This window comes from Pleurodeles waltl, chromosome 5 (assembly GCF_031143425.1).
Source record: "Pleurodeles waltl isolate 20211129_DDA chromosome 5, aPleWal1.hap1.20221129, whole genome shotgun sequence".
In the NCBI taxonomy this organism is placed as follows: Eukaryota; Metazoa; Chordata; class Amphibia; order Caudata; family Salamandridae; genus Pleurodeles; species Pleurodeles waltl.
The window spans coordinates 1,867,824,459-1,867,850,103 of NC_090444.1; the positions used below are offsets into that span (position 1 = coordinate 1,867,824,459).

Consider the following 25,645-nt stretch of genomic DNA (forward strand, 5'->3'; position numbering starts at 1 on the left):
CATCATCACACACCATCCATCACATTCCACACATCCTCACATGCCACACATCACATACCACACATCATCACATAGCACACATCATCCATCACACTCCACACATCATACATCACAAATCATACGTCACACATCACCATACTCCACCTCACATCATCACATGCCACACATTATCACACATCACATGCCACACATCATCACACATCACATGCCACACATCATCACACATCACATGCAACACATCATCACACATCACATGCAACACATCTTCATACATCACATGACACACATCATCACACATCACATGACACACATCATCACAATCCACACATCACACTCCACACATCATACATCACAAATCATACGTCACACATCACCATACTCCACCTCACATCATCACATGCCGCACATTATCACACATCACATGCCACACATCATCACACATCACATGCCACACATTATCACACATCACATGCCACACATTATCACACATCACATGCCACACATCATCACACATCATATGCCACACATCATCACACATCACATGGCACACATCATCACACATCACATGCCACACATCATCACACATCACATGCCACACATTATCATCACACTTCACACATCATCACACTGCACACATCATACGCCACACCATCACATCACACATCGTCACACTCCACGCATCATCACACGCCATACATCATCAGTCATCACACCTCCTCACACGCCACACATCCTCAGACATGATCCATCACACTCCACACATCATCACACGTCACACCATCACAAGTCCCCCATCACTCCACAAATCACACACCACACATCATCACATGCCACACTCCACGCATCATCCCAGGTCACCCATCATAGGTCACACATCACCACACTCCACCTCACATCATCACATTCTCCCAGCTCCACTCTCAGCACTGGTCTCCACAGCATGCCCACTCTGCCTGTCCCTGCGCAGACATCCCCCGTCACTACAATGTGCTTGGTAGCTCTCCTTTTACTGAAGCCCTAAATATACTGTGTGGTGCAGCCGGACTTCTTTCTTGTCCTTCATTTATGGTGTATGTTGCACTCAAATTCAGAAATACCATTGAAAATCTTTAATTGACAAACAGAAATATAAGAGAGTTAAGTTTTGTCAGACTGTAAATCTCTTCCGCACTGACTCTGTCAGTAGTGACATGAAGGCCCAGGCGCATACAGGTGGGACACGTCTTAGTGACACAGTAACAGTCCGCAAACCAGCCACCTCTCCTTTCGCTGGTTGACTCTATCTATGCCTTTGGCCCTGTAGCTTCTTATATTGAAGTACCACACACACAAACACACGTAACAGGTTACGGAGAAGTTTGTGAAGTAGCTGACCCCATCTTTGAATTTAACAAAATGTCCAATGAAAAACTGCTTCACAAGTCGCAAAGAAACAGAGCCAGCTAACCCGGGACAATCAACAGAAGCATGGCCAACGGGCCCCAGGCAGGGGAAGCAGGCTTGGAGCATCTGCGCAGAGGAGGAGGAGTAGGAACCAGGCTAGGAGCATCCGCGCAGAGGTGGAGGAGGAGGAGGAACCAGGCTAGGAGCGTCCGCGCAGAGGAGGAGGAGGAAGCAGGCTAGGAGCATCCGCACAGAGGAGGAGGATCCAGGCTAGGAGCATCCGCGCATAGGAGGAGGAAGCAGGCCTGGAGCATCCGCATAGAGGAGGAGAAAGCAAGCTTGGAGCATTCGCGCAGAGGAGGAGGAGGAGGAGGAGGAGGAGGAGGAGGAGGAGGAGGAGGAGGAAGCAGGCTAGGAGAATCCATGCAGAGGAGGAGGATCCAGGCTTGGAGCATCCGCGCAGAGGAGGTAGAAGCAGGCCTAGGACATCTGTGTAGAGGAGGAGAAGGAGGAAGCAGGCTTGGAACATCTACACAAAGGAGGAGGAGGAAGATGAATCAGGCTAGGAGCATCCACACAGAGGAGGAGGAACCAGGCTAGGAGCATCTGCACAGAGGAGAAAGAAGCAGGCCTGGAGCATCTGCGCAGAGGAGGAGGAACCAGGCCAGGAGCATCTGCGCAGAGGAGGAGGAGGAACCAGGCCAGGAGCATCCGCGCAGAGGAGGAGGAAGCAAGCTTGGAGCATCCGCGCAGAGGAGGAGGAGGAGTAGGAGGAGGAGGAAGCAGGCTAGGAGCATCAGCGCAGAGGAGGAGGATCCAGGCTAGGAGCATCCGCACAGAGGAGGTAGAAGCAGGCCTAGGGCATCCGCGCAGAGGAGGAGGAGGAGGAGGAAGCAGGTTTGGAACATCTGCACAGAGGAGGAGGAGGAAGAGGAACCAGGCCAGGAGCATTTGTGCAGAGGAGGAGGAGGAAGTAGGCCAGAAGCATCCGCACAGAGGAGGAGGAGGAGGCAGGCTTGGAGCATCCGCATAGAGGAAGAGGAAGCAGGCCAGGTGCATCCGCGCAGAGGAGGAGGATGAAGTAGGCTTGGAGCATCCGCACAGAGCAAGAGGTAGTAGGCCAGGAGCATCCGCGCAGAGGAGGAGGGAGAGGAAGCAGGCTTGGAGCATCTGCGCAGAGGAGGAGAAAGCAGGCCTGGAGCATCCGCGCAGAGGAGGAGGAAGCAGGCCTGGAGCATCCGAGTAGAGGAGGTAGAAGCAGGCTTGTAGCATCCGCACAGAGGAAGAGGAAGCAGGCCTAGAGCATCCGCGCAGAGGAGGAGGAAGAGGAAGCAGGCTTGGAGCATCCACGCAGATCAAGAGGAAGCAGGCCAGGAGCATCCGCGCAGAGGAGGAGGAGGGAGAGTAAGCAGGCTTGGAGCATTTGCGCAGAGGAGGAGGAAGCAGGCATTGAGCATCCATGCAGAGGAGGAGGAAGAAGGCCTGGAGCATCTGCGCAGAGGAGGGGGAAGCAGGCCTGGAGCATCCGAGCAGAGGAGGAAAAAGCAGGCCTGGAGCATCCGCGTAGAGGAAGAGGAGGAAGCATGCCTGGAGCATCCACGTAGCGCAGGACAAAGCAGGCTTAAGAGCATTCGTGCAGAGCAGGAGGAAGAAAGCCTGGAGCATCTGCCCAGAGGAGGAGGAAGCAGGCTTGGAGCATCTGTACAGAGGGGAAGCAGGCTTGCAGCATCTGCGCCAAGGAGGAAGAAGCAGATTTGGGGCATCCGCACAGAAGAGGAGGAAGCAGGCTAGGAGCATCCGCACAGAGGAGGAGGATCCAGGCTAGGAGCATCCGCGCAGAGGAGGAGGAAGCAGGCCTGGAGCATCCGCATAGAGGAGGAGGAAGCAAGCTTGGAGCATTCGCGCAGAGGAGGAGGAGGAGGAAGCAGGCTAGGAGCATCCATGCAGAGGAGGAGGATCCAGGCTTGGAGCATCCGCGCAGAGGAGGTAGAAGCAGGCTTGCAGCATCTGCGTAGAGGAGGAAGAAGCAGATTTGGGGCATCCGCACAGAAGAGGAGGAATCAGGTTTCGAGCATCCGCCGTAGAGGTGGAGGAGGGAGCAGGGTTGGAGCATCCCGCAGCGGAGGAGGAAGCAGACTTCGGGCATCCGCGCAGAGGAGGGGGAAGCAGGTTTGTAGCAACTGCCGCAGAGGATAAGGAAGACGCAGGCTTGGAGCATCTTTCTCGCAGAGGAGGGGGAAGCAGGTTTGTAGCATCCGCCGCAGAGGATAAGGAAGACGCAGGCTTGGAGCATCCGCGCAGAGGAGGGGGAAGCAGGCTTGTAGCATCTGTGCAGAGGAGGAGGAAACAGGCTTGCAGCATTCACATAGAGGAGGAGGAACCAGGCTTTGAGGATGCATGCAGAGGAGGTAGAGGAAGCAGGATTGGAGCATCCGCACAGAGGAGAAGGAAGCAGGCTTGGAGCATTCACATAGAGGAGGAGGAAGCAGGCTTGGATCATCTGAGCAGAGGAGGATGAAGCAGTCCTGGAGCATCTGAGCAGATGAGGAGGAAGCAGGTCTTGAGCATCCGCACAGAGGAGGAAGCAGGCTTGGAGCATCCGCACAGAGTTGGAAGCAGGCTTGGAGCATCTGCGCAGAGGGAGAGGAAACAGGTTTGGTGCATCTGCCGCGGAGGAGGAGGAGAAGGAAGCATGCTGAAGCATGCACACAGAGGAGGTGGAGAAAGCAGGCTTGGAGCATCCGTGCAGAGGAGGAGGAATCAGGCTTGGAGCATCCACACAGAGGAGGAAGCAGGCTTAGAGGATCCACCCAGGAGAGAAGGAAGCAGGCTTGCAGCGTCTTTGAAGGAGGAGGAGGAGGAAGCAGGCTTGAAACATCCGTGCAGATGAGGAGGACGAAGCAGGCCTGGAGCATCCATGCAGAGCAGGAGGAGGAAGCATGCCTGGAGCATCCACGGAGAGGAGGAGAAAGCATGCTTAAGAGCATCCGTGCAAAGGAGGAGGAAGAAGGCCTGGAGCATCTGCACTGAGGAGAAGGAAGCAGGGCTGGAGCATCCGTGGAGAGGAGGAATCGGGCCTGGAGCATCCGTACAGAGGAGGAAGTAGGCTTGGAGCATCTGCGCAGAGGAGGAGGAAGCAGGCCTGGAGCATCCACGCAGAGGAGAAAGCAGGCCTGGAGCATCCGCACAGAGAAGGAAGCAGGCATGGAGCATCTGCGCAGAGGAGGAGGAAGCAAGCTTGGAGCATCCGCGCAGAAGAGGAGGAAGCAGATTTGGAGCATCAATCATAGAGGATAAGGAGGACGCAGGCTTGGAGCATCCACGCAGAGGAGGAGGAGGAAAGAGGCTTGAAGCATCTGTACAGAGAAGGAGGAGGAAGCAGGCCTGGAACATCCATGCAGAGGAGGAGGAAGAGGAAGCAGGCTTGGAGCATCTGCACAGAGGAAGAGGAGGAAGCAGGCTCAGCGCATTCAAATAGGAGAAGGAACCAGGCTTGAAGGATGCATGTAGAGGAGTTGGAGGAAGCAGGCTTGGAGCATCCGCACAGAGGAGGAGGAAGCAAGCTTGGAGCATTCACGTAGAGAAGGAGGAAGCAGGCTTGGAGCATCTGCGCAGAGGAGGAGGAAGCAAGCTTGGGGCATCCGCGCAGAAGAGGAGGAAGTAGATTTTGAGCATCAATCATAGAGGATAAGGAGGACGCAGGCTTGGAGCATCCACGCACAGGAGGAGGAAGCAAGCTTGGGGCATCCGCGCAGAAGAGGAGGAAGTAGATTTTGAGCATCAATCATAGAGGATAAGGAGGACGCAGGCTTGGAGCATCCACGCACAGGAGGAGGAAAGAGTCTTGAAGCATCTGTACAGAGAAGGAGGAGGAAGCAGGCCTGGAGCATCCATGCAGAGGAGGAGGAAGAGGAAGCAGGCTTGGAGCATCCGCACAGAGAAGGAGGAAGCAGGCTTGGAGCATTCACGTAGAGAAGGAGGAAGCAGGCTTGGAGCATCTGAGCAGAGGAGGAGGAAGCAGGCCTGCAGCATCCGCACATAGGAGGAAGAAGTAGGCCTTCAGCATCTGCGCAGAGGAGGAGGAAGCAGGTCTGGAGCATCCACACAGAAGGAGGAGGAAGCAGTCTTGGAGCATCCATGCAGAGGAGAAAGCAGTCTTGGAGCATCCGCGCAGAGGAGAAAGCAGGCTTGGAGCATGCACGAAGAGGAGGAGGAGGAGGAAACAGACTTTGAACATACGTGCAGAGGAAAAAGGAGCATCCATACAGAGGAGGAGGAGGAGGAAGCAGGCTTGGAGCATCCACACATAGCAGGAGTAGGAGGAGGAAGCAGGCTTGCAGCATCAACACAGATAAGCAGGAGGAAGCAGGCTTGGAGCATCCACACAGAGGAGGAGTAGGAAGAACACTAGGAGCATCCACGCAAAGGAGGAGGAGGAAGCAGGCTTGGAGCATCCACGTAGAGCAGGAGGAGGAAGGAGGCTTACAATATCCACGCCAGAGGAGAAGGAAGCAGGCTTGGATCACCTGTACAGCGGAGCAGCAGGCTTGGAGCATCCGCGCAGAGGAAGTGGAAGCAGGCTAGGAGCATCTGCACAGAAGAGGAGGAGGAAGCAGGCGTAGAGCATCCGTGCAGAGCATGAGAAGGAAGCAGGCTTGGAACATCCACGCAGAGAAGGAGGAGGAAGCTGGCCTGGAGTATCCACGCAGAGGAGGAAGCAGGCTTGGAGCATCCATGTAGGGGAGGAGGAAGCAAGCTTGGAGCATCCATGTAGGGGAGGAGGAAGCAAGCTTGGAGCATCCATGTAGGGGAGGAGGAAGCAAGCTTGGAGCAGTCATGTAGGGGAGAAGGAAGCAGGCTTGGAAAATCCGCGCAGAGGAAGAGGAAGCAGACTAGGAGCATCTGCACAGATGAGGAGGAGGAAGCAGGTGTAGAGCATCTGTGCAGAGCATGAGAAGGAAAGCAGGCTTGGAACATCCACGCAGAGAAGGAGGAGGAAGCTGGCCTGGAGTATCCACGCAGAGGAGGAAGCAGGCTTGGGACACCCACAGAGAGGAGGAGGAAGCTGGTTTGGAACATCCATGCAGAGGAGGACGCAGGCTTGGAGCATTGGAGCATCCGTGCAGAGGAGGAAGCAGGCTTGGAGCGTCCACGCAGAGGAGGAAGCAGGCTTGGAGCATTGGAGCATCCGTGTAGAGGAGGAAGCAGGCTTGGTGCATCCGTGCAGAGGAGGAAGCAGGCGTGGAGCATCCGCGCAGAGGAGGAAGCATGCTTGGTGCATCCGTGCTGAGAAGGAAGCTGGCGTGGAGCATCCGCGCAGAGGAGGAAGCATGCTTGGTGCATCCGCGCAGAGGAGGAAGCATGCTTGGTGCATCCGTGCAGAGGAGGAAGCAGGCTTGGGACACCCACACAGAGGAGGAGGAAGCAGGCTTGGAGCGTCCGCGCAGAGGAGGAAGCAGGCTTGGATCGTCCGCGCAGAGGAAGAAGCATGCTTGGTGCATCCGTGCAGAGGAGGAGGCTGGCTTGGAGTGTCGGCGCAGAGAAGGAAGCAGGCGTGGAGCATCCGCGCAGAGGAGGAAGCAGGCGTGGAGCTCCCGCGCAGAGGATGAGGAACCAAGCTTGGAGGATGCACGCAGAGGAGGTGGAGGAAGCAGGCTTAACACATCCAAAAAGATGAGGAGAACAAAGCAGGTGCAAACATTTGAGTGAAGAAAGAAGATCCTGAGCCGGGAGAATCTAGATGGATATTGTGTCACCGCATTAACCAAGGACTGACATTAGGCAGCTGGTTACATGGTCCAATCCCAGAAGAGCACAATCCTCTTCCCTTGTATCACAAGCCATGCCTAGGTTGCTGCCATTTCCCTACAAAAAGCTACATCAGCTCTTTCCAGGACCCACTTTTCCAATGCGCTGTTCCAACATCATCTTCAAATCACTGCCCACAACTGTTGCTCCAGGACTAAAAGAGTTACGTTTTCAATAAACAGTTTTTAAGAAAGTGAGGGGAAACTGCTCAGCAGAACAGCACTAGCCATGCTCTTCCCTCAAAGGGGTTCCTGTTAATCCACAGATAACTGCTGTGCTGAGTATTTGTTAGAATCCTTCCTGCAAGCAAGAATAGTTCTAACTCTGCCTGAACCCTCAAGATCTCACGCATGTTCATTGCTGCATCTCTCTCATGATGTTGGAGACCTTCAAGTTCTCCACTGCTCTCCTCCGCGCCTTTACTTACGAAGAAGCAGAGCCAGGGCCCGGCTGACCATCAGAATAAGTCTACCGCTATCTTCTGAGCCCTCTAACAAACCAAGGCTTGTGTACAAGTGCCATTCTAGGTCTACCTGTCCTCCTCATACCCGTGGATGAACAACTTGGCAAGCTGGGTGCAACGTTTAGGAAGGCCACACTGAAGCTAGATCACATCAACAGCACCTAAAAAAAAAGAAAATGAGGTATGCGGTCTTTGACACTCGACAATAAAGTTTCCAGTGCATCAACGGAAGGCTTTGGTGGGTTTCGCCTGGTGAGGCAGAATCCATCACCTGGATCTTTAACCACTAACAACTAACTGGAGAGAATGGGGACACAATATGTCAAACGTGGGGTCACACCCTGCACTAGAATTCACCATGAAGTTTGCCTGGAAGGCGCAGTGAAAGCATCTCCATGCATAGAGTGACTGACTGTTCCTCTCCGGCCACTTGGAACCAGTGAAAAAGCATGTGCAGTCCCCACAATAATGGAGGCTGGAGCTGTCTTCATCACTCCGTGATCATCGTCAGCTGCAGAAGCACTGCCACCAGGAGGGTGTAAAACAGTCTTTTATATCCACTATGATTTGCAGAAATAGAAGTGCCGTCAATATACTGCGTGATCAATATTGTACTGGTGGTCCTTCTTCTGTTTCCATGACGTTAATGAAAATAAAGGAGAGACCGATGAGGTGCTGTCTCTCCCTTCTCTGCAGACTGGACAATGCAGAATGTGCCACAGAGCCCTGGTCCCATTAAGATAACACTCTCTCTGGTGCCTACTCTAACTAAATACATATTCCTCAATTTTTTAATCCAGTGGGTGTAAGACTGGATGGAGAAAACCCACTGCAGTAACTCCTGGCTGCCAGGTACGTGGTACCATCAAGATGGAAACTCCATCCTACCTCTGACACGGGGCACCACTCCTGCGCATTGACGTCAGTTTGTCAACAAATAATTTCACACCCTCTGTTGGATCTGTCAGCATTAGGACGGTCTGCCCCAAAACGTTTTGCCTTTCTTTTATTTTTCCTAATCTCGTTTTTGCTGACCTTACAACTCTGCACACTATACCACTGCGAACCAGAGCTCAAGTGCATGTACTTCCTCCTTAAAACATAACATTGGCTTAGCCCCAATTGGCATTTGTAATTTACTTGTAGGTCCAGAGTAAAGTGGTACTACATGTGCCCAGGGCCTGTAAATTAAATGCTACTTGTGGGACTGAAGCACATATTGTGCCACCCACTTAAGTAGCCCTTTAACCAGGTCTCAGGTGTGCCATTGCCACGTGCGCTTGTGCAGTTGTAAACAGCCAACTCAATGCTGCAAAATAAACCTTTTGTCAGGCCCAGACCTTCCCTTTTAATACACATAAGACACCCCTAGGCTACACTCCGGACAGCCCATAGGGCAGGGTATAGTGTATTTAAGTCTCACATGTCCTGGTAGTGAAAAACTCTGACATTTGTTTTTCACCACTGTGGGAAAGTGACACTTTTTATGGTAAGCCCTCCACTGTTTGCCTGGAAAATGATGTGGTTTCAAAGTGAAGTGCCCTGAGGCCCTGCTGAACAGCTTCCCAGGGCCAGATCTCTTTCCCCAAAACTGTACTATTCATTGGCACTTCAGCCGCCCTTATAAGTTCCAAGTAAATGGTACCCTGGTACCTAGGGCATAGGTACTGAAGAGGGCCCACGCAGAGGTACAGCACCAATTGTGGCACTCTGAGAGGCCTCACGCCAGCCTCATGCAGACTGCCATTGTAAGTGCATGACAAGGTGGATTCAAAAGTTACTACCCTGACATGGCACTCACCAAGAGTGCCCTGCCCACTAACACTGCATGCAGTATAGGCAAGTCACCCCTCTGGCAGGCCTTACAGCCCAAAGGCAGGGTGCACTATAAAGCATGTGAGGACATATGTGTGCATGGGCAAATACACCCCTAATGTGTCTTTACGAAATCTTAAGACATAGTAAGTGTACAGGAAAGCCATAGCAAATACATGTGCTGGACACTGGTCACTACGAGATCCGCAGCTACACGATGACCTCTCTGAGTACTGGGTTGTTTGGTATTAAACAACTCAGAATAAAAAACCCACACTGATGCCAGTTTTATTATAAAAACGTACCTAGAGAGTACCTTAGAGGTGATCCCTGCAAAACCTACAATGCCCTGGCATGGTTGCTCACTGGTCCTAACCAGCCTGCCACCGCCAGACACAGATCTCGACTCATGGGATGAGAGCCTCCGCTCTCAGAAGCCAGAACACAAAGCCTTTCCTGGGTGGAAGTGTTACACCTCCTCCCCCAGACAGGAACCGCGGCGCAGCAGTCAGCTTCAAAGGCTTCGCCCCTTTGAAATCTGACCTCTGACTCTGTTGCTAGCAGCAGATGGCCACCCAATGTTGTTTGCCCACTTTGAGCTGGAAAACTAGTGGGAAAACATAGTCACAGTAAGAGGAGTGGCCCCCCTCAGTATGCACCACCCCCAGGTGTGGAGGAGAGGTGACTACTCCATTTTGTTTTCCTCAATCTTGGATGGCTGCAAAATAGCCTTTCAGGGTTAGGGATGTGAACTCTTCCAGTCAGGAGGTGGTCACATAGTGGGTGTAGCCACCTGAAAGTTAGTGGCCCTTTGGCCACTACCAGGTGCTCCCCTAACCGCCCACTAAATGCAGTATGTAGTGGGCATCCCTAGACCTGCAGATCAGATTCGACAGACACAAGACCAGCGACAAAGAAGACGCCAGGCTCGAGAACACAAGTCCCGCTGTAAGAAGAAAAAGGCGCCAAACTGTGCCTGCTGCCCCAGGACTCGACAATCACCACTGAGCGGTCGACTGGACAGCGGATGGACTCCCAGAGGACCTCCAACCTTCTAGAAGTTGTTAAGAACCCCCCTCCAGTTCTTCTCACCTACCCTGGTCTCTCTGATGTGGTTCCTCAGTTTATAGTTGCCCCCGACAACCTGTCCCCCCCCCCCCCCCCCAGGCTCCGGTCTAGCACCCCCACCAAGTCCCCTTTTAGGTCCTAAGGTATGTTCAACGTTATGACTTAATAGATAACTGTGTTGTTTTGTGATGGTTAGATGGACCACGAACGGCTTCCCAAAGACACACCAACAGGGCTCATATTAGTGAGTGCAAGATCCAAGCACAGCCCAACACACTTACCTCTACAGCCAGCATCCTTGGCCTGGCTCTTCCAGTGAGTCTGCACTAACACTGCAAGGCTGATGCAGCACGAGAAAGGTATCTTTACACGGTAATGAAGTGTCGAGTATCTCCAACTGAGGGCACTCTACTTGGAGTATATCAGAGTGAGGGCACTCTACTTGGAGTATCTCTGACTGAGGGCACTGTACCTGGACAATCTCTGAGGGTGCTCTACTTGGAGTATCATTGACTGAGGGTGCTCTACCTGGAGAATCTCCAACTGAGGGTGCTTGTATGGTAAACCAAAATGAGATATACTGTGCAGAGGGTGCAGGGGTTGCCTTATGAGTTGACAGGGGCTTGCTCTAGTAATCCCAAGGTGCTCTCTTACGGGGTATTGTGTTGGCTGAGCAGCCTTAGGCTTACCAGAGGGGAGTGTTAGACATGTGCTCCATGCAGTCAATAAATGAGACACACGACTCAATAAAGACATACACACCAATTTATAAAAATAATGGGTATCTTTATATATGTTTAGGTACCAGAATCAACACAATCTGGTAAGTGGTTTTGTAATAAAGATTATTACAGTCTTAAAAAGTGGACATAGTGCAATTTTCTGAAGCTGCAATGTTACCCTATGGAAGAGAAAATACATACGGCAAACAGGTACTCCACAGTGACTTACAGGACCAGTTCTCCATATTTAAGGTGAGTATAGGGCCGGGTCCTGGGCTACACCAACTGGTAACCTCAGGCGGCACAGGGGCAGCTGGGTCCAGTTCAGTATCGGGCCTGTTGAAGTGAACAGGGATCAGTCCAGTCAGAACATTGCTACAGGTGAGGACTGGGTGAACCAACAAGAGCGTTTGGTTCTTGAGATGCCTTGGGACCTGGGCATATCTTTGGTCATCTTCTCCTTGATCCGGGGCGGCCAGGTGCAGAGATGTCCTGGACCGTCGGGTTTACTCCACCGGAGGCAGGTGCAGTAGAGGGTGTCCACTGAAAGAGGCTGCAGGCGAAGACTGGGGGTCCAGTTGGACCAATCCAATAAGTGGGCTCAGGTCTCATGAGGCTCGGGGATGTTGGGGCACCCTTTGTCCTCTTTTCTTCGGTCTGGAGCGGTTGGGTGCAGTAGTATGATGGCCTGCCAGCTTTCCATCACCGGAGGCGGTTGGGGTACAGGAGGGCCTACAGAAAGAAGCTGTAGGTGTCGTCAGGAAGTCCACAGTGGGAAAACTCAAGGTGGGCTTTGACTCTGGTGTGCCTGGGAACCATGCTGACACCGTTGGCCCACTTCTGCTCCGGCTAGGGGACATGGGTGAAGTGGTGCTGGCGTCTGTCAGGTTTTGGCAGTCCAGGGTCCTCTTAGTTTTTCTTGGGATATCTACAAGATGCAGGGGAGCAGCTTCACTGTTCCACAGGAGCTCCTGGTTCTTGAGGCTGGCAGTCCTCCAGGGCTTTTAGAGACACAGGCAGCTGCAGGACAAAGCATCTTTGAAATGAGCTGAAGTCAGCAGACAGTCCGGCACGGTTGGAGCTGAGTCAGTCACTGGTCTTCACGTCTCACTTTTGCATCTCTTCAGTGTCGTACTTATTCTTTCAGGTCGCCATAATCTGATTTTCTGGTGCCAAGACTCCCCTACATACTGAGTTTACGGGCATTAGAGGAGTGTAGGGTAGTAGCCAATGGGCTACTTACTCTTGGGGTCACTACGCCTCATGTACGACCACTTCCTAATGGAAGTGGGCATAACCCTGTCCCAGAGTTTCTAGGTCTGCCATCACCAAGATGGCAGACTTTTAAATGTCATGTCCACATCAGGTGGTTCACCGTAGGGGTGGAACTGGCCTGAAGGCAGAGACGCCTTTGTGACTACAATTTTCTCACCTGTCCAGGTGCCAAATGGGCCCTGGGTCACGGGGTTGGCATCTCCTCACCTCTGAGGGATGCCAGATCTGCATATCAAGGGCGGTGGGCTTCTCTAAAGCCCCTTGTCTTGGAATGCAGTTTGGCAGGTCATCCTGTAGGGAGGGGTGTCTTTACACCCCTGCCAGAGCAGGGTTTGTTCCTGACTGCCCCAGAGTGAAGCCTCTTACCCTTGGGGGTCAGAAACATGTTTGCTAGTGGCAAGCTGGATAAATCTAGTCGGCCAGCACACCTGTAGTTGGTAGATTTTTCAGGGGGTACCTCTAAGGTGTCCTCTGGGTGCATGCATTAATAAATCCATCACTGGCACCAGTGAGGTTTTATTAATCTGAGATGCTTGATACCAAACATCCCTATCTTCAGTGAAGCCATCATGTAGCCTGGGAACTCGTGGGCACCAGTGTCCAGCACGTGCATTTAAAATGGCTTCCCTGCACACTTACTATGTCTAAGAATCGACAAAGACATAGTAGGGCATTTCTGCTCCTGCAGATATGCCCTCACATGTAACATAATGCACCCTGCCTCAGGGCAGTGAGGCCTGGTGTAGGGGTGACTTGCATATATTGCACGCAGTGTTAGGGGACAGGGTACAAAGGCTGTGTGCCATGTGCTTTCACTTTTAGCTTCACCAAGACATGTAGCCTGCATCACAGTCTGCATGAGCTAGGTGAGGGGCCCCTTAAGGTGGCACAAAACATGCTGCAGCCCTTGGGGCCCCTCTTTGGTACCCATGCTCTAGGTACCAGGGGTGCCATTTACTAGTGACTTACAGGGGGGGCAAAGGTATTGCCAACTGGGGAACAAATGTACAGTTTAAGGAGAGAGATCTGGTACTGGGGACCTGGTTAGCAGGAACCAAATGCACTGTCAGTCAAAACTGTATCAGATTCCAGGCAAAAGGTGGGGGCGACCACATCATAAAGGAGCACTTTTCTACAGCGCTCTACCTTGAGAACCTCATACTCAATGTGCTCTACTTGGAGTGTTTCCAATCAAATCTTCATATTCATAGCTTTAAAATATCACCTCTTCAATCAGGGAGCCACTGAAAAGTCTTTAAACAATATTTTGACTTTTTGAAACACTTTTGAGGGTTGGTGAACGTACACCCTCAAGTCACAAAGCAATGCAAATAAAGACCGAAGACACAATGTTCTGCAGGCCCAATTGACATTTCAAGTAACTAACGTCCATGGTGGAGCAAGGCCTTGTTTACTACCCTCACACAGGCAAGACCCGTGCTGTGCGTCACAAGAATCCATTTTTGCACAGCATTATTCAGAAATGAGAAGATGACCAATAAAGTGAGGTGCTGATTTAAAAAAACGTTTTTCTGGCCTGCAGGCTTAGGACCCTCACACACCCTCACACTGTCTCCTCCTACCTCCTGCAGATTCAGTGTCATTCAGTGTCACTCACAGGTGTTCCTATACTCTTTGATCCTGGGCCTCTGCTGCAGACCATCAACATGAGTGCATGGCCACGTCCTCCAGATTAATGAGATCTCCGGCCTGCTCCTCATACGCCTCCTCACTGGCTCCTCATACCTGCTCGAGATTGTGTTATTCAGTGTCACTTACACATGTTTTTGTTCTCTGTGCTGTTTGGCCTCCACTCTAGACCACTGACATGCGTGCACAGCCACGTCGCCAGATTCATGAGATCTTCTGACACGTCCTCTAGATTAATGAATCTTCTGCCTGCTCTTGTTACGCCCTCACGCTGACTCCTCATACAGGCTCGAGATTCAGTGTTTTTCAGTGACACTCACACATGTTCTTGTTCTCCTTGCTCCTTGGCCTCCACAGACCATCTAAATGTGTGCACGGCCACATCCTCCTGATTCATGAGATCTCCTGCCTACGGTCACATCCTCCAGTTTCATGAGATCTTCTGCCACATCCTCCAGATTCATGAGATCTCCTGCCTAAGGTCACATCCTCCAGCTTCATTAGATCTTCTGCCACATCCTCCAGATTCATGAGATCTTCTGCCAAATCCTCCAGATTCATGAGATCTCCTGCCTAAGGTCACATCCTCCACCTTCATGAGATCTCCTGCCACATCCTCCAGATTCACGAGATCTCCTGCCTGCTCCTCAAACCCACCCCCCCACATTGGCTCCTCATACCTGCTATAGATTCAGTTTCATTAACATGGCTCATGTTCTCCACCTGTGGGGTGGCTTTCTCCATGTTCTCGTTCTTTGCTCCTTAGCCTCCGCTGCAGACCATGGACATGAATGGATGGCCAAGTCCTCCACATATGCTAATACAACCAGCTCTAAGGATACTGTGCACTTTGCTGGGATGACACGCACCACTTTTTCTTCAAAGTCAGGTGTACGAGCACCGCTGGACTGACTGCGTGCTCTACAACCACTTCCTCTTACAGTCCTTCAATAAGTCTTCTTTGCCAACTGCATGCTTTCGATTAGTCAGTCGCTTTCATATTCTGCTCAGAAACCCACGAGGCAGCATGCTGTTGTTTCCATAAGGTAGTTTATTCTTCCCAGGAAGTGATCTTGATACCTTTGGTCCACCGTCTGCTTGGTGCCCGGATCGACTTTTCTACATTTGAGACAGTTTTAGGTCACGACTTGGGAATGGAAGCCCTGGATGGCAACCACCAAGTTGTTAATGTTCTCACTTTCTGTTTAGGCTCTAAAAGCAGGAAACATCATTTGTGAATTGGGAAGGGACTTGTGAATCCCACATTCTAAAACTGACTTAAGTCAGTTGCTTCTCCTCTCCGTCGGGCTCAGATCACCTCTGTAGTTTAATATAAGCACGGCCCCCTTGGCTACGGCCAAAATTAATTCTTCATAATTAGTCTTATGACGCAGGAGATCTGGCTCTCAAACACCTGCAGGCTGGAGGTTTGTAAGTCATGTGAACCGACTCAACAGCCTCCTGTCCCACCGGTTGGGAGCGTTCACGTAACCCTCACATGGCCACAGCTAAACATATATTTATAACAAAGGGCGTCATTTAGAGTCTGGCGGACAGGTTACTTCATCACACCGGTGATGGATATCCCGTCCGCCGAAATATAAATCCCATAAGAAATAGCGGGATATTCATCACCGCTGTGGTGGGGTAACCCACCTGCCGAAATCTAAATCAGGCCCAAACTCTCCAAACCAAGAGCGTGTTACCGAACCCTGAAACAGTTCACAGCCAATCAGATTTGTTATAAATTAAAATTTTTGTTTGTGACTGTTTCACAACCCAGTCTACAGTTTCTGTACCAATGTTCACAGAAAACCCAATCCTGAAAACTAAGGTAAACCAAATATCACATTTAGACAGTGCTGTACACGTCACCAAAGTTTCCTATGGTAATTTAGATGGAAAACGGAAGGCTTGGCAACCCAGTTCACCTACAAAGTGCATCCTCTAACCGCTGCACAGAACCTTATGGGTACGTTTTTTGGAAGACTTGGACAGATTTCATCAAAAAGACCCAGGTTATTAGAAATCAATCAACTTTTCCGTTGGACGGCCAAATTACCCATTAGTACTGCGACAGAACCACATTTTCTGTGGCACAGAGGCTTTAAGGATGTACCCCTTGCAAGCTGCCCCCTAGCAAGAGGGCCCTGGACACCAAAGGTGAAAACACGCTTGCTGGGCTCAGAGGAGCAATTTCAGGCACATGAGCCCTACAGGTGACATTGAATGGGTAAAAATCTAACTAAATTCCACCAACAAATATTTCATTAGATTCATTGATAAGCACTAACATGTCCTGTGTTCAATGACCAACAGCAATCAACTGCTAATCACAATCACATAATAACCGTGGAGTTCACTTTAAAGACCGCAGATCTTTTCTGCAGATTTACAGCGAATCCCCAAGTCACCATGAATCTCAAGGGTCACCCACAATTCCGACAGGTCACCAAGAATCCCATAGGTCACCTTGGATCTCATATGTCATCATTAACCCCCCAGTTCAACATGAATCCCACAGGACATCATGAATCTCATAGGTCACAAAGAATCCCACAGGTTACCATGAATCCTAGAGTTTACCATGAATCTCCCAGGTCACCATGATTTCCACAGGTCACCATGAATCCCACAGGTCACCGTGAATCCCACAGATCATCATGAACCCCACAGATCACCATGAATCTCATATGTCACTATGAATCCCACAGGACATCATGAATCTCAAAGATCACCATGAATCTCCCAGGTCACCATGAATCTCCCAGAATCCCACAGGGCATCATGAATCTCCAAGATCACCATGAATCTCCCAGGTCACCATGATTTCCACAGGTGACCATGAATCCCTAAGGACATCATGAATCCCACAGTAAATTTTCATCACTGTTAAGATGAAGATCACTTAAAGTTTACTGAGGCTCCACTGACTTTTATATAAAAGAAATTCTCTACCGTCCCCCAAAGCTAATCACTGAGAAAACATATGTTAAGAAATATAAGGTTGAGATCTACATAGCCTCTAAAAAACTCTGTAACTGGTCAATGACACAAAGCGTGTAAAGTATTCAAAGGCCTTGGATAGTACTTCATCTCTGTAAGCAAACCCCTAGTACCGGGGCTAAAATGGAGATAGGTCTGTTTGCGCCATCTGCTCCATCCTGTTCATGCCTTCATGCCCCCGTAACCAATCGCACACAACTTTAAATGATCAAATAAATGTGACATAGGCACTTTTTGTTTGTGAAGTTACAGTAAAACTGTCACCCATCGCCAATCAACACAATGGGGGTCATTACAACCCTGGCGGATGGCGGAGAACCGGCGGTAAGACTGCCAACAGGCTGGCGGTCTTACCATGGTGTATTATGACCATGGCGGTTACTGCCATGGTCATCCGCCGGTTCTCCGTCCCGCCCGCCAGGTCGAAGACGACCGCCGGGCTGGAGACCTGGGTTTCCAGCCCGGCGGGCGTCAGTATACCGCCGGCGGTATTTGGACCCGGCTTACCGCCGTGGATTTCCAGCGGTTTCAACCGCCATGAAATCCATGGTGGTAAGCACTATCAATGCCAGGGAATTCCTTCCCTGGCACTGATAGGGGTCTCCCTCCCCTACACCCCCCACCACCCCTGCCACCCCCCAAAGGTGGCAGGGCCCCCCTCCCCACCCCGACACCCAACATAACATTACTCACACACACCCGACATGCATGCAGGCACCACCAACACACACACGCACACACCCCGACATACATGCCTACATCCACACACACAGTCAGACACGCACACCCACATTCAAACATACACGCACACATCCATACAGACATACCCACAGCCATACACGCACTCATTCCCATACACACAACACCCCCGCAAGCACACACGCACTCACACACCCACTCTACATACACACACCCCCATGCACGCACATTCCACACAAAACCCCCCCCACCCCCCTCCCCTAACGGACGATCGACTTACCTGATCCGTCGATCCTCCGGGAGGGGACGGGAGCCATGGGGGCAGCTCCGCTGACACCACACCGCCGACAGAACACCGCCACGGCGAATCAAAGGAATGTGATTCGCTGGGCGGTGTTCTGTTGGCGTGGCTGTGGAGGTGGAGCAACCTCCACTTCTCCGCCGCCCGCAAGTACGGCTGTTGGCGGCTCTCCGTCGGAATAACGACGGAGAGCAGCCAACAGTCATAATACACCGAGTGGCAAACCGCCTGCACAGGCGGTCTTGCAAAAAGACCGCCGAGGTCGTAATGACCCCCAATATGTCTTGGTTTTTATAACAAGCATTGCCAAAGCCAATAGGTCAGATTTGTAGTGAAAATGAAAGCCAGACCTATTGTGATTTCAGTTCCACGAATTAGCGTGTTCACATTTTGCACTCAGCAATGACGCAAGATTTGAATAAACAGGAAACTCAAAAACCTTCAGCAAAATGTGGCACTCACATGCTCTGTGAGTCTTGAAAATCTGCATTTGCAACTTTTCGGATGCAGGCTGTGGTAATTCAGGATGTTTCTAGAGGTCCCTGGTATCAGACACACTTTCTGTCTGTAGCAGGCTGCAGTACCACAGGCCATCACTAGAGGTCCCTGGAGTCACACACGTCCTGTCTGTAGCAGGCTGCAGTACCACAGGCCGTCACTAGAGGTCTCTAGCGTCAGACACGTCCTGTCTGATGCAGTACCACAGGCCGTCACTAAAGGTCTCTAGAGTCAGACAAGTCCTGACTGCTGCAGTACCACAGGCCTCCACTAGTGGTCCCTAGAGTCAGACATGTCCTGTCTGTACCAGGCTGCAGTACCACAGGCTGTCACTAGAGGTCTCTAGAGTCAGACACGTCCTGTCTGTGGCAGGCAGCAGTACCACAAGCCAGTGATTCCTAACCTGTGGTCTGGAGACCCCTAAGGGTCCGCGATGCCTACTCAGGGGGTCCGCTATTAGTTAGAAAATTAAATAATACTAACTGATTACTAGGGTATATAAATAAATAAGCAACAAGTAAAATTAAACATGTTAAAAAGCTCTGTTAATTTGAAGACATTAGAACATTGAAGCTAAATTAAACCTGTATTCTCAGATTGATTTGTGGGAACAGTCAAAGCGCATCAAACAGAATACAGTATGGGCAATAAGAAACCTCAAGTAAATTTAGAAAAGCTGCACCCTTCCCATCGAAATTAAAATGGTGATTTAAAATATATATATTTTATCCTTCGTGTATGTGTTATATGAATCCTTGCTTCTGAATTTTTTGCTTATTGTTTTGTGGTTGAAATCATTGAAAATGCCGTGGCTGTGACCTCTGTCTTCCAGATGTGACTTAGTGGGGCTCCCTCGATTCCAATAATGATTTAGTGGGGGTCCCTGGGTTCAAATAATGACTCAGTGGGGGTCCTCAGGTTCAACTAATAATTAAGTGTGTTTGGGGGTAGAGGGTCCCTGGATTCCAATAATGACTCATTGGGGGCCCTCAGGTTTCAGTAATAATTAAGTGGGGGTCCCCGGATTCCAATAATGATTCAGTGGGGTTCCTCATGTTCCAGTAGTAAGTAAGTGGGGGTCCTCGGCTTCCAGAAATGAGTCAGTGGGGGTCTCTCGATTCGAATAATGACTTGGGGGGGTGCCCATGTTTCAGTAATAATTAAGTGGGGGTCCCCAGCTTCCAATAATGATTCAGTGGGGGTCCTCATGTTCCAGGAGTAATTAGGTGGGGGTCCCTGGCTTCCAGTAATGAGTCAGTGGGGGTCCCTGGATTCCAATAATTACTCGATGGGGTGGGGTGTGTGTGCTCAGGTTTCAGTAATGATTAAGTCCCTGGCTTCCAGTAATGAGTCAGTGGGGGTCCTCAGGTTCCAGTAATAATTAAGTGGGGGTCCACATAACTCAAAAGGTTGAGAACCACTGCCTAGGCCATAGCAAGTAGTGTGAGAAGTCTGCAGTTCAGGGGTGGGAGAGTTAGCCGGACACAGGGTCACAAGTGAAGACTTGTACAACTTTGGCACCCAAGAAGTACAGGATCTCTTCTTGACGAGTTGGATGTGAAAGCAGTCATTTCCATCGCCTCTGAGAGGTGTTTTGGACATTTGGACAGTGCCTCGTAGGTTCAGACATATCAATAGACCCAATTCAGGCGGGAGAAGCCAACATTTAAAATCCAACAATGGCTTTATTTAGTGGCTTCCACCTGAAATTGCCTCCACTTCAACAGAAGTCAATGGGGGGAAAACATTCTCCGATTACATTTTCAAAAATTCGCACTTTCCTCTTATAGGATGTTGAAGTGCATGTAAGGTAATGTGAGAAGCCCTCATGGTCATTGCTGGTACTGTAAGTTTCTTGATCTAAGCCTAACCACAGGATGTGCCAGCCTCCGCTGTGAAGCGCCCTGTGTGCTGGGCTTCGAGGCGTGCGACAGGTGAACCGCTTGCTGGGCCCTCGCTCTGCTGACCTCATGGCCTCAGCCAGGCTCTTGCTGGTTTCTTTGTGAGAATTGTACCATGTCACCCCCTGCAGAAGCTTGAAGATGGCTGGTGATGTGAACATTTACCTCTTGCCTGTACTTGTCCAGCTTGTCTCCACCAACAATCTCATGGGGACCCTTCTTCAATTGTTTGTGTCATTCACAGAGCACTGATTATTCTTTTGTCGATAAACCCTTTCAGACTTTGAGTTTCTTATAAGATTTCTTTGGCATGGAGTATGGGGTTTCCCGGGGGCATCTTGCCTCAGTCACAGACACAGGGTTGGCATGGCCCTACTCCCCGGAGGGCACCTTCAGGGGCGCCAGGCGCTCTAGGCAGGACTGTGAGAAGGGCACTGCTGTAGCCGGAGCATGAAAGACTGAATGAATGAACGAACACTCTCTTGGATCTCCATCTCATCCTGCAAGAAGGGTTCATGGAGACCTCTACCTTTCAGAAGGAGGCCAATGAGAAGAGTCTTCTCTCGTGTGACAGCCACCACCCCAGAGCCTTACCAGCCAGTCTCTCCTTTGGGCAACCTCTTCGGTTAAGATGCAATAGCAGTACCATTTCTGATTACCATACACAGACAGAGCATTGTAGGATAGGTTAACACTTCGCCACTACCCCAGGGATGTCATCAATAGGGCCCAGACTGACCCCAAAGAACCACAGACCAGAGTTACACGTGTTCACTCCACCCTCCAGAAGAGTTTAAAAGATCATCGACGGGAGATGAAGATTTTAGAAACAAAAGGATCAGATGTGGACTCTCCTGTCTCTTCCTTCAAGAGGACCAGCAATATCAGGGATCTGATAGTCCACCCCAGACCACCTCATCTGAACCCAGGACATCACACAACTGTCTGAGATACTTGGTCATTACCTCCAGTTAAAGGGCACCACCCCTCTGGCCAATGCAGGGTCTGGCCCTTTACAAAGCGAACCAACAAGGTAAACTTACCTGGTACCTCACTAGACACACAAATTGCAACACAAAGAACTGTGTTTACCTGATAAAATGTCCTCGTGGCCTCCTGTATATTGGCATGACTACCAGAATGATCTCAACCAGGATCCATGAGCACCACAGTACTATTAGCTGTAAGCGACTAGATGGGCACAGAGAAACACCATTCCCCAGATGACGTTGAACGGGTCATTCTGGAACCTATCCCTACTCATTTAACCTGAATGGAGTATTTGTCTACCATCAATTCTCATAGAAAGTTTGCTGCAAGGGAGTAGTAGCATCCATGAACTCCCAAGGGGCCCATTCCTAACATTAGGAGGGGAAGAAAATGCTCAAGTACTCTTACACAAGACTTATTTTGTTCCTGTCTACGTCACTTCTCTAGTTTTGCTGCAAATTCCACTCTTGATGTTGTTGGAAGGGGTGTGGTTCCATCACTTCACCACTGTGTGTGCATGTGGACACTATTTGTCAATGAACAATACTTGTTCATAATATTCTGAAGTGTTTGAAGTTAAATTGTTTATATTTATTTTTCTAGGTCAACACCATTTTTCTCCAATTTATTAGTCAGATATAATTTTCTGACTTGAGCCCTTTCTACTTTCTTAGTGAGGACTAGGTTTGTTTAGGACCTGAAGAATCGCCACAGATCCGCAGGGACTAATAGGGCTAGAAACATGTTGACCGTTAACCCTGTAGTATAGATAACGGGTCTCCCCTGGGTTTAGCCATCCCCACTTTAGGTGTTATTAGCCGGGGAACCCTGAGATTTTTCTTTTTTTCCTGGTTCACCCTCTAGAGGAAAATTTGGACATATACTGAATACTTTCCTCGATTTTTTTAATCTTGACATAGGTTCATAGTTTTTCCATTAAAATGATTTACCTTCGAACCTATAGTCAATTTAAATTGCACTCATTCTTGTCCTCTTCACTCTAAACACATCCCGGCTGTCCTGACCAAAAGATGGACGGTAAAGAGCCCCTCAGGGGCCTGCCAGGCATTGCAGTGCCGGCCTGACGTGGAGCACCACCCTATGATGAAGCATGTCACCAAATGGTGAGTGAGGGCTCTTGCTCTTGACCCTCCAAGATGTCTCTTAACCTGTGGACACCCCCCCTTCCTAACAGGTGACGGGGTGTCTCTTTTTATTTCAGAACTGTGTACCTTGTATATTTTTGCCACCCCATTACCTGCACAATACACATGCATGACCATACCATCATCTCATGCTAATAAACTTTACATCTGCATTGTATGTTGCTGTTCACTCTACTCCCTTCTATCAGAGCGTGTCCTCCTCCCACACCACGAGACCTACCACAGAAGAGAGTCTATTCTGTATATGTTGCTGGCCTCACCTGAGGACTTGATCTTGGGCCCGGATGGCACACTGGTGTCCTCGTGGTCAATGGGCTGACTGGACAGGGAGTACACGCTGACCTCAGCCACACGGACTTTCATGTCCTTCATGCTGCTGTGGAGACCCAGGACCTGCTCTCCTTCTGTTGGGTGCTGCATCACCTGCACAAGAGAAGAAAGACCAAGCAGAGAGGTCAGCCTATATCCTCCTGACCAGCATGAGTGCTGGCACTGTCCATGCACAGGATAACACAAGGAGCTGCCACAATACAACACGCATGAGTGGTGGCACTGTACATTCACAAGATAACAAACACTGCTGTCACAATACCACATGCAGGAGTGGTGGCACTGTCCATGGACAGGATAACAAAAAGAGCTTCCACAAAACAACACACATGAGTAGTTGTACAAACACTGCTGCCACAAAATGACACACAAGTGGTGGCACTGTCCATGCAAGGATAACACAGAGACCTGCCACATTACGACACACAAGTGGTGGAAATGCCCATGCATAGGATAACAAACAGAGCTGCCACAACAATACACATGAGTGGTAGCACTGTCCAGGCACAAGGTAACAAATGCTGCTGCAACAACACCACACACGAGTGGTGGCACTGTCCATGTACAGGATAACAAACAGTGCTGCCACAATACGACACACATGAGTGTGACACTGTCCATGCACAGGATAACAAACACTGCTGCCACAATATCACACACATGAGTGGTGGCACTGTCCATGCACAGGATAACACAAAGAGCTGCCACAATACAGCACCAATGAGTGGTGGCACTGTCCATGCACAGGATAACACACAGAGCTGCCACAATACAACACCAATGAGTGGTGGCACTACCCATGCACAGAATAACACACAGAGCTACCACAATACAACACGCAGGAGAGGTGGCACTGTCCATGCACAGGATAACAAACAGTGCTGCCACAATACGACACACATGAGTGGTGACACTGTCCATGCACAGGATAACAAACACTGCTGCCACAATATCAGACACATGAGTGTTGGCACTGTCCATGCACAGGATAACACAAAGAGCTGCCACAATACAACACCAATGAGTGGCTGCACTGTCCATGCACAGGATAACACACAGAGCTGCCACAATGCAACACCCATGAGTGGTGGCACTACTCATGCCCAGGATAACACACACAGCTGCCACAATACAACACACAGGAGTGGTGGCACTGTCCATGCACAGGATAACAAACAGAGCTGCCACAATATGACACACAAGTGGTGGCACTGTCCATGCACAGGATAACCCACAGACTTACCACAATACAACACGCATGAGTGGTGGCACTGTCAATGCACAGGATACCAAACACTGCTGTCACAATACGACATGCGTAAGTGGTGGCACTACCCAAGTTTGTGTCAAAATTATCCGCACGAAGACCGCAGAGAAGGAGATGCTTGGAAAAAAGGGTGGGTGTACATTGGTTCTCCGGGGGAGCACACAGACGATGCATTGATTCTTTTCCACGTGGCAAGGGCTTTGCATCGAATTCCGGCATGCAGGCTTGGATCCTCTACGGGTTGTGGGGTCTTTTCAATGTCCAGGGACGATGCGGGGAAATCCTGGATGAAGTCACAGGTGCTGCGTCGATCCGATGGGCGATGCAGTCGATAATCTGTTGCACGGCTGGCGCTGCGTCGATTCCTCTTGCGGGAAGTCGGGCTGCTTGTTTCCCCCTCTGCGATGCGTCGATCCTGTGGGCTGTGCGTCTAAGTTCCGGTCGCAACACTGACGCTGCAGCGATTTACACTCTGGGAGACGGGCTGCATCGTTCCAGTTCGGCGTTGCGTTGATTTTCTCACTGGTGAGCAGGCTGTGCATCGGTTCCGCCAGGCTGCGCACCTCTGCAAGGAAACTCCTTGTGTGGCGAAAATAGACAAAGGGGGTCATTCCGACCCCGGCGGGCGGCGCCCACCGGGCGGAGACCGCCAAAAGACCGCACCGCGGTCAAATGACCGCGGCGGTCATTCTGACTTTCCCGCTGGGCCGGCGGGCAATCTCCAAGAGATCGCCCGCCGGCCCAGGGGGAAAGCCCCTGCAAAGAGGAAGCCGGCTCCGAATGGAGCCGGCGGATTTGCAGGGGTGCGACGGGTGCAGTGGCACCCGTCGCGATTTTCAGTGTCTGCAAAGCAGACACTGAAAATCTTTGTGGGGCCCCCAGGGGCCCCACAACACCCGTTCCCGCCATCCTGTTCCTGGCGGTAAAAACCGCCAGGAACAGGATGGCGGGAAGGGGGTCGGAATCCCCATGGCGGCGCTGCAAGCAGCGCCGCCATGGAGGATTCCCTGGGCCAGGGGAAAACCGGCGGGAAACCGGCGGGAAACCGGCGGGAAACCGGCGGGAAACCGCCGGTTCCCCTTTTCTGACCGCGGCTTTACCACCGCGGTCAGAATGGCCCAGGAAGCACCGCCAGCCTGTTGGCAGTGCTTCCGCGGTCGTTGGCCCAGAATGACCCCCAAAGTCTTTTTGGCCCTGAGACTTGAGAAACAGGTGGCAAGCTCAATCCAAGCCCTTGGAGAGCATTTCTCAGCAGAGCCGAAGGTCAGCAAGGCAGCAAGGCAGCAGGGCAACAGCAAGGCAG

General features: G+C 50.9%; 1 protein-coding gene across 2 annotated transcripts in view; it reads right to left on the reverse strand.

The window, feature by feature from the left end:
• LOC138296905 (phosphofurin acidic cluster sorting protein 2-like) overlaps positions 1-25,645 on the reverse strand; it is a 617,149-nt gene that overhangs the window by 332,448 nt on the left and 259,056 nt on the right. For both annotated transcript variants that reach the window (XM_069236419.1, XM_069236418.1), the window contains exon 5: positions 23,006-23,168. In XM_069236419.1, coding sequence (XP_069092520.1) covers positions 23,006-23,168 — 163 coding nt within the window. The remainder of the gene's footprint in view (positions 1-23,005; positions 23,169-25,645) is intronic.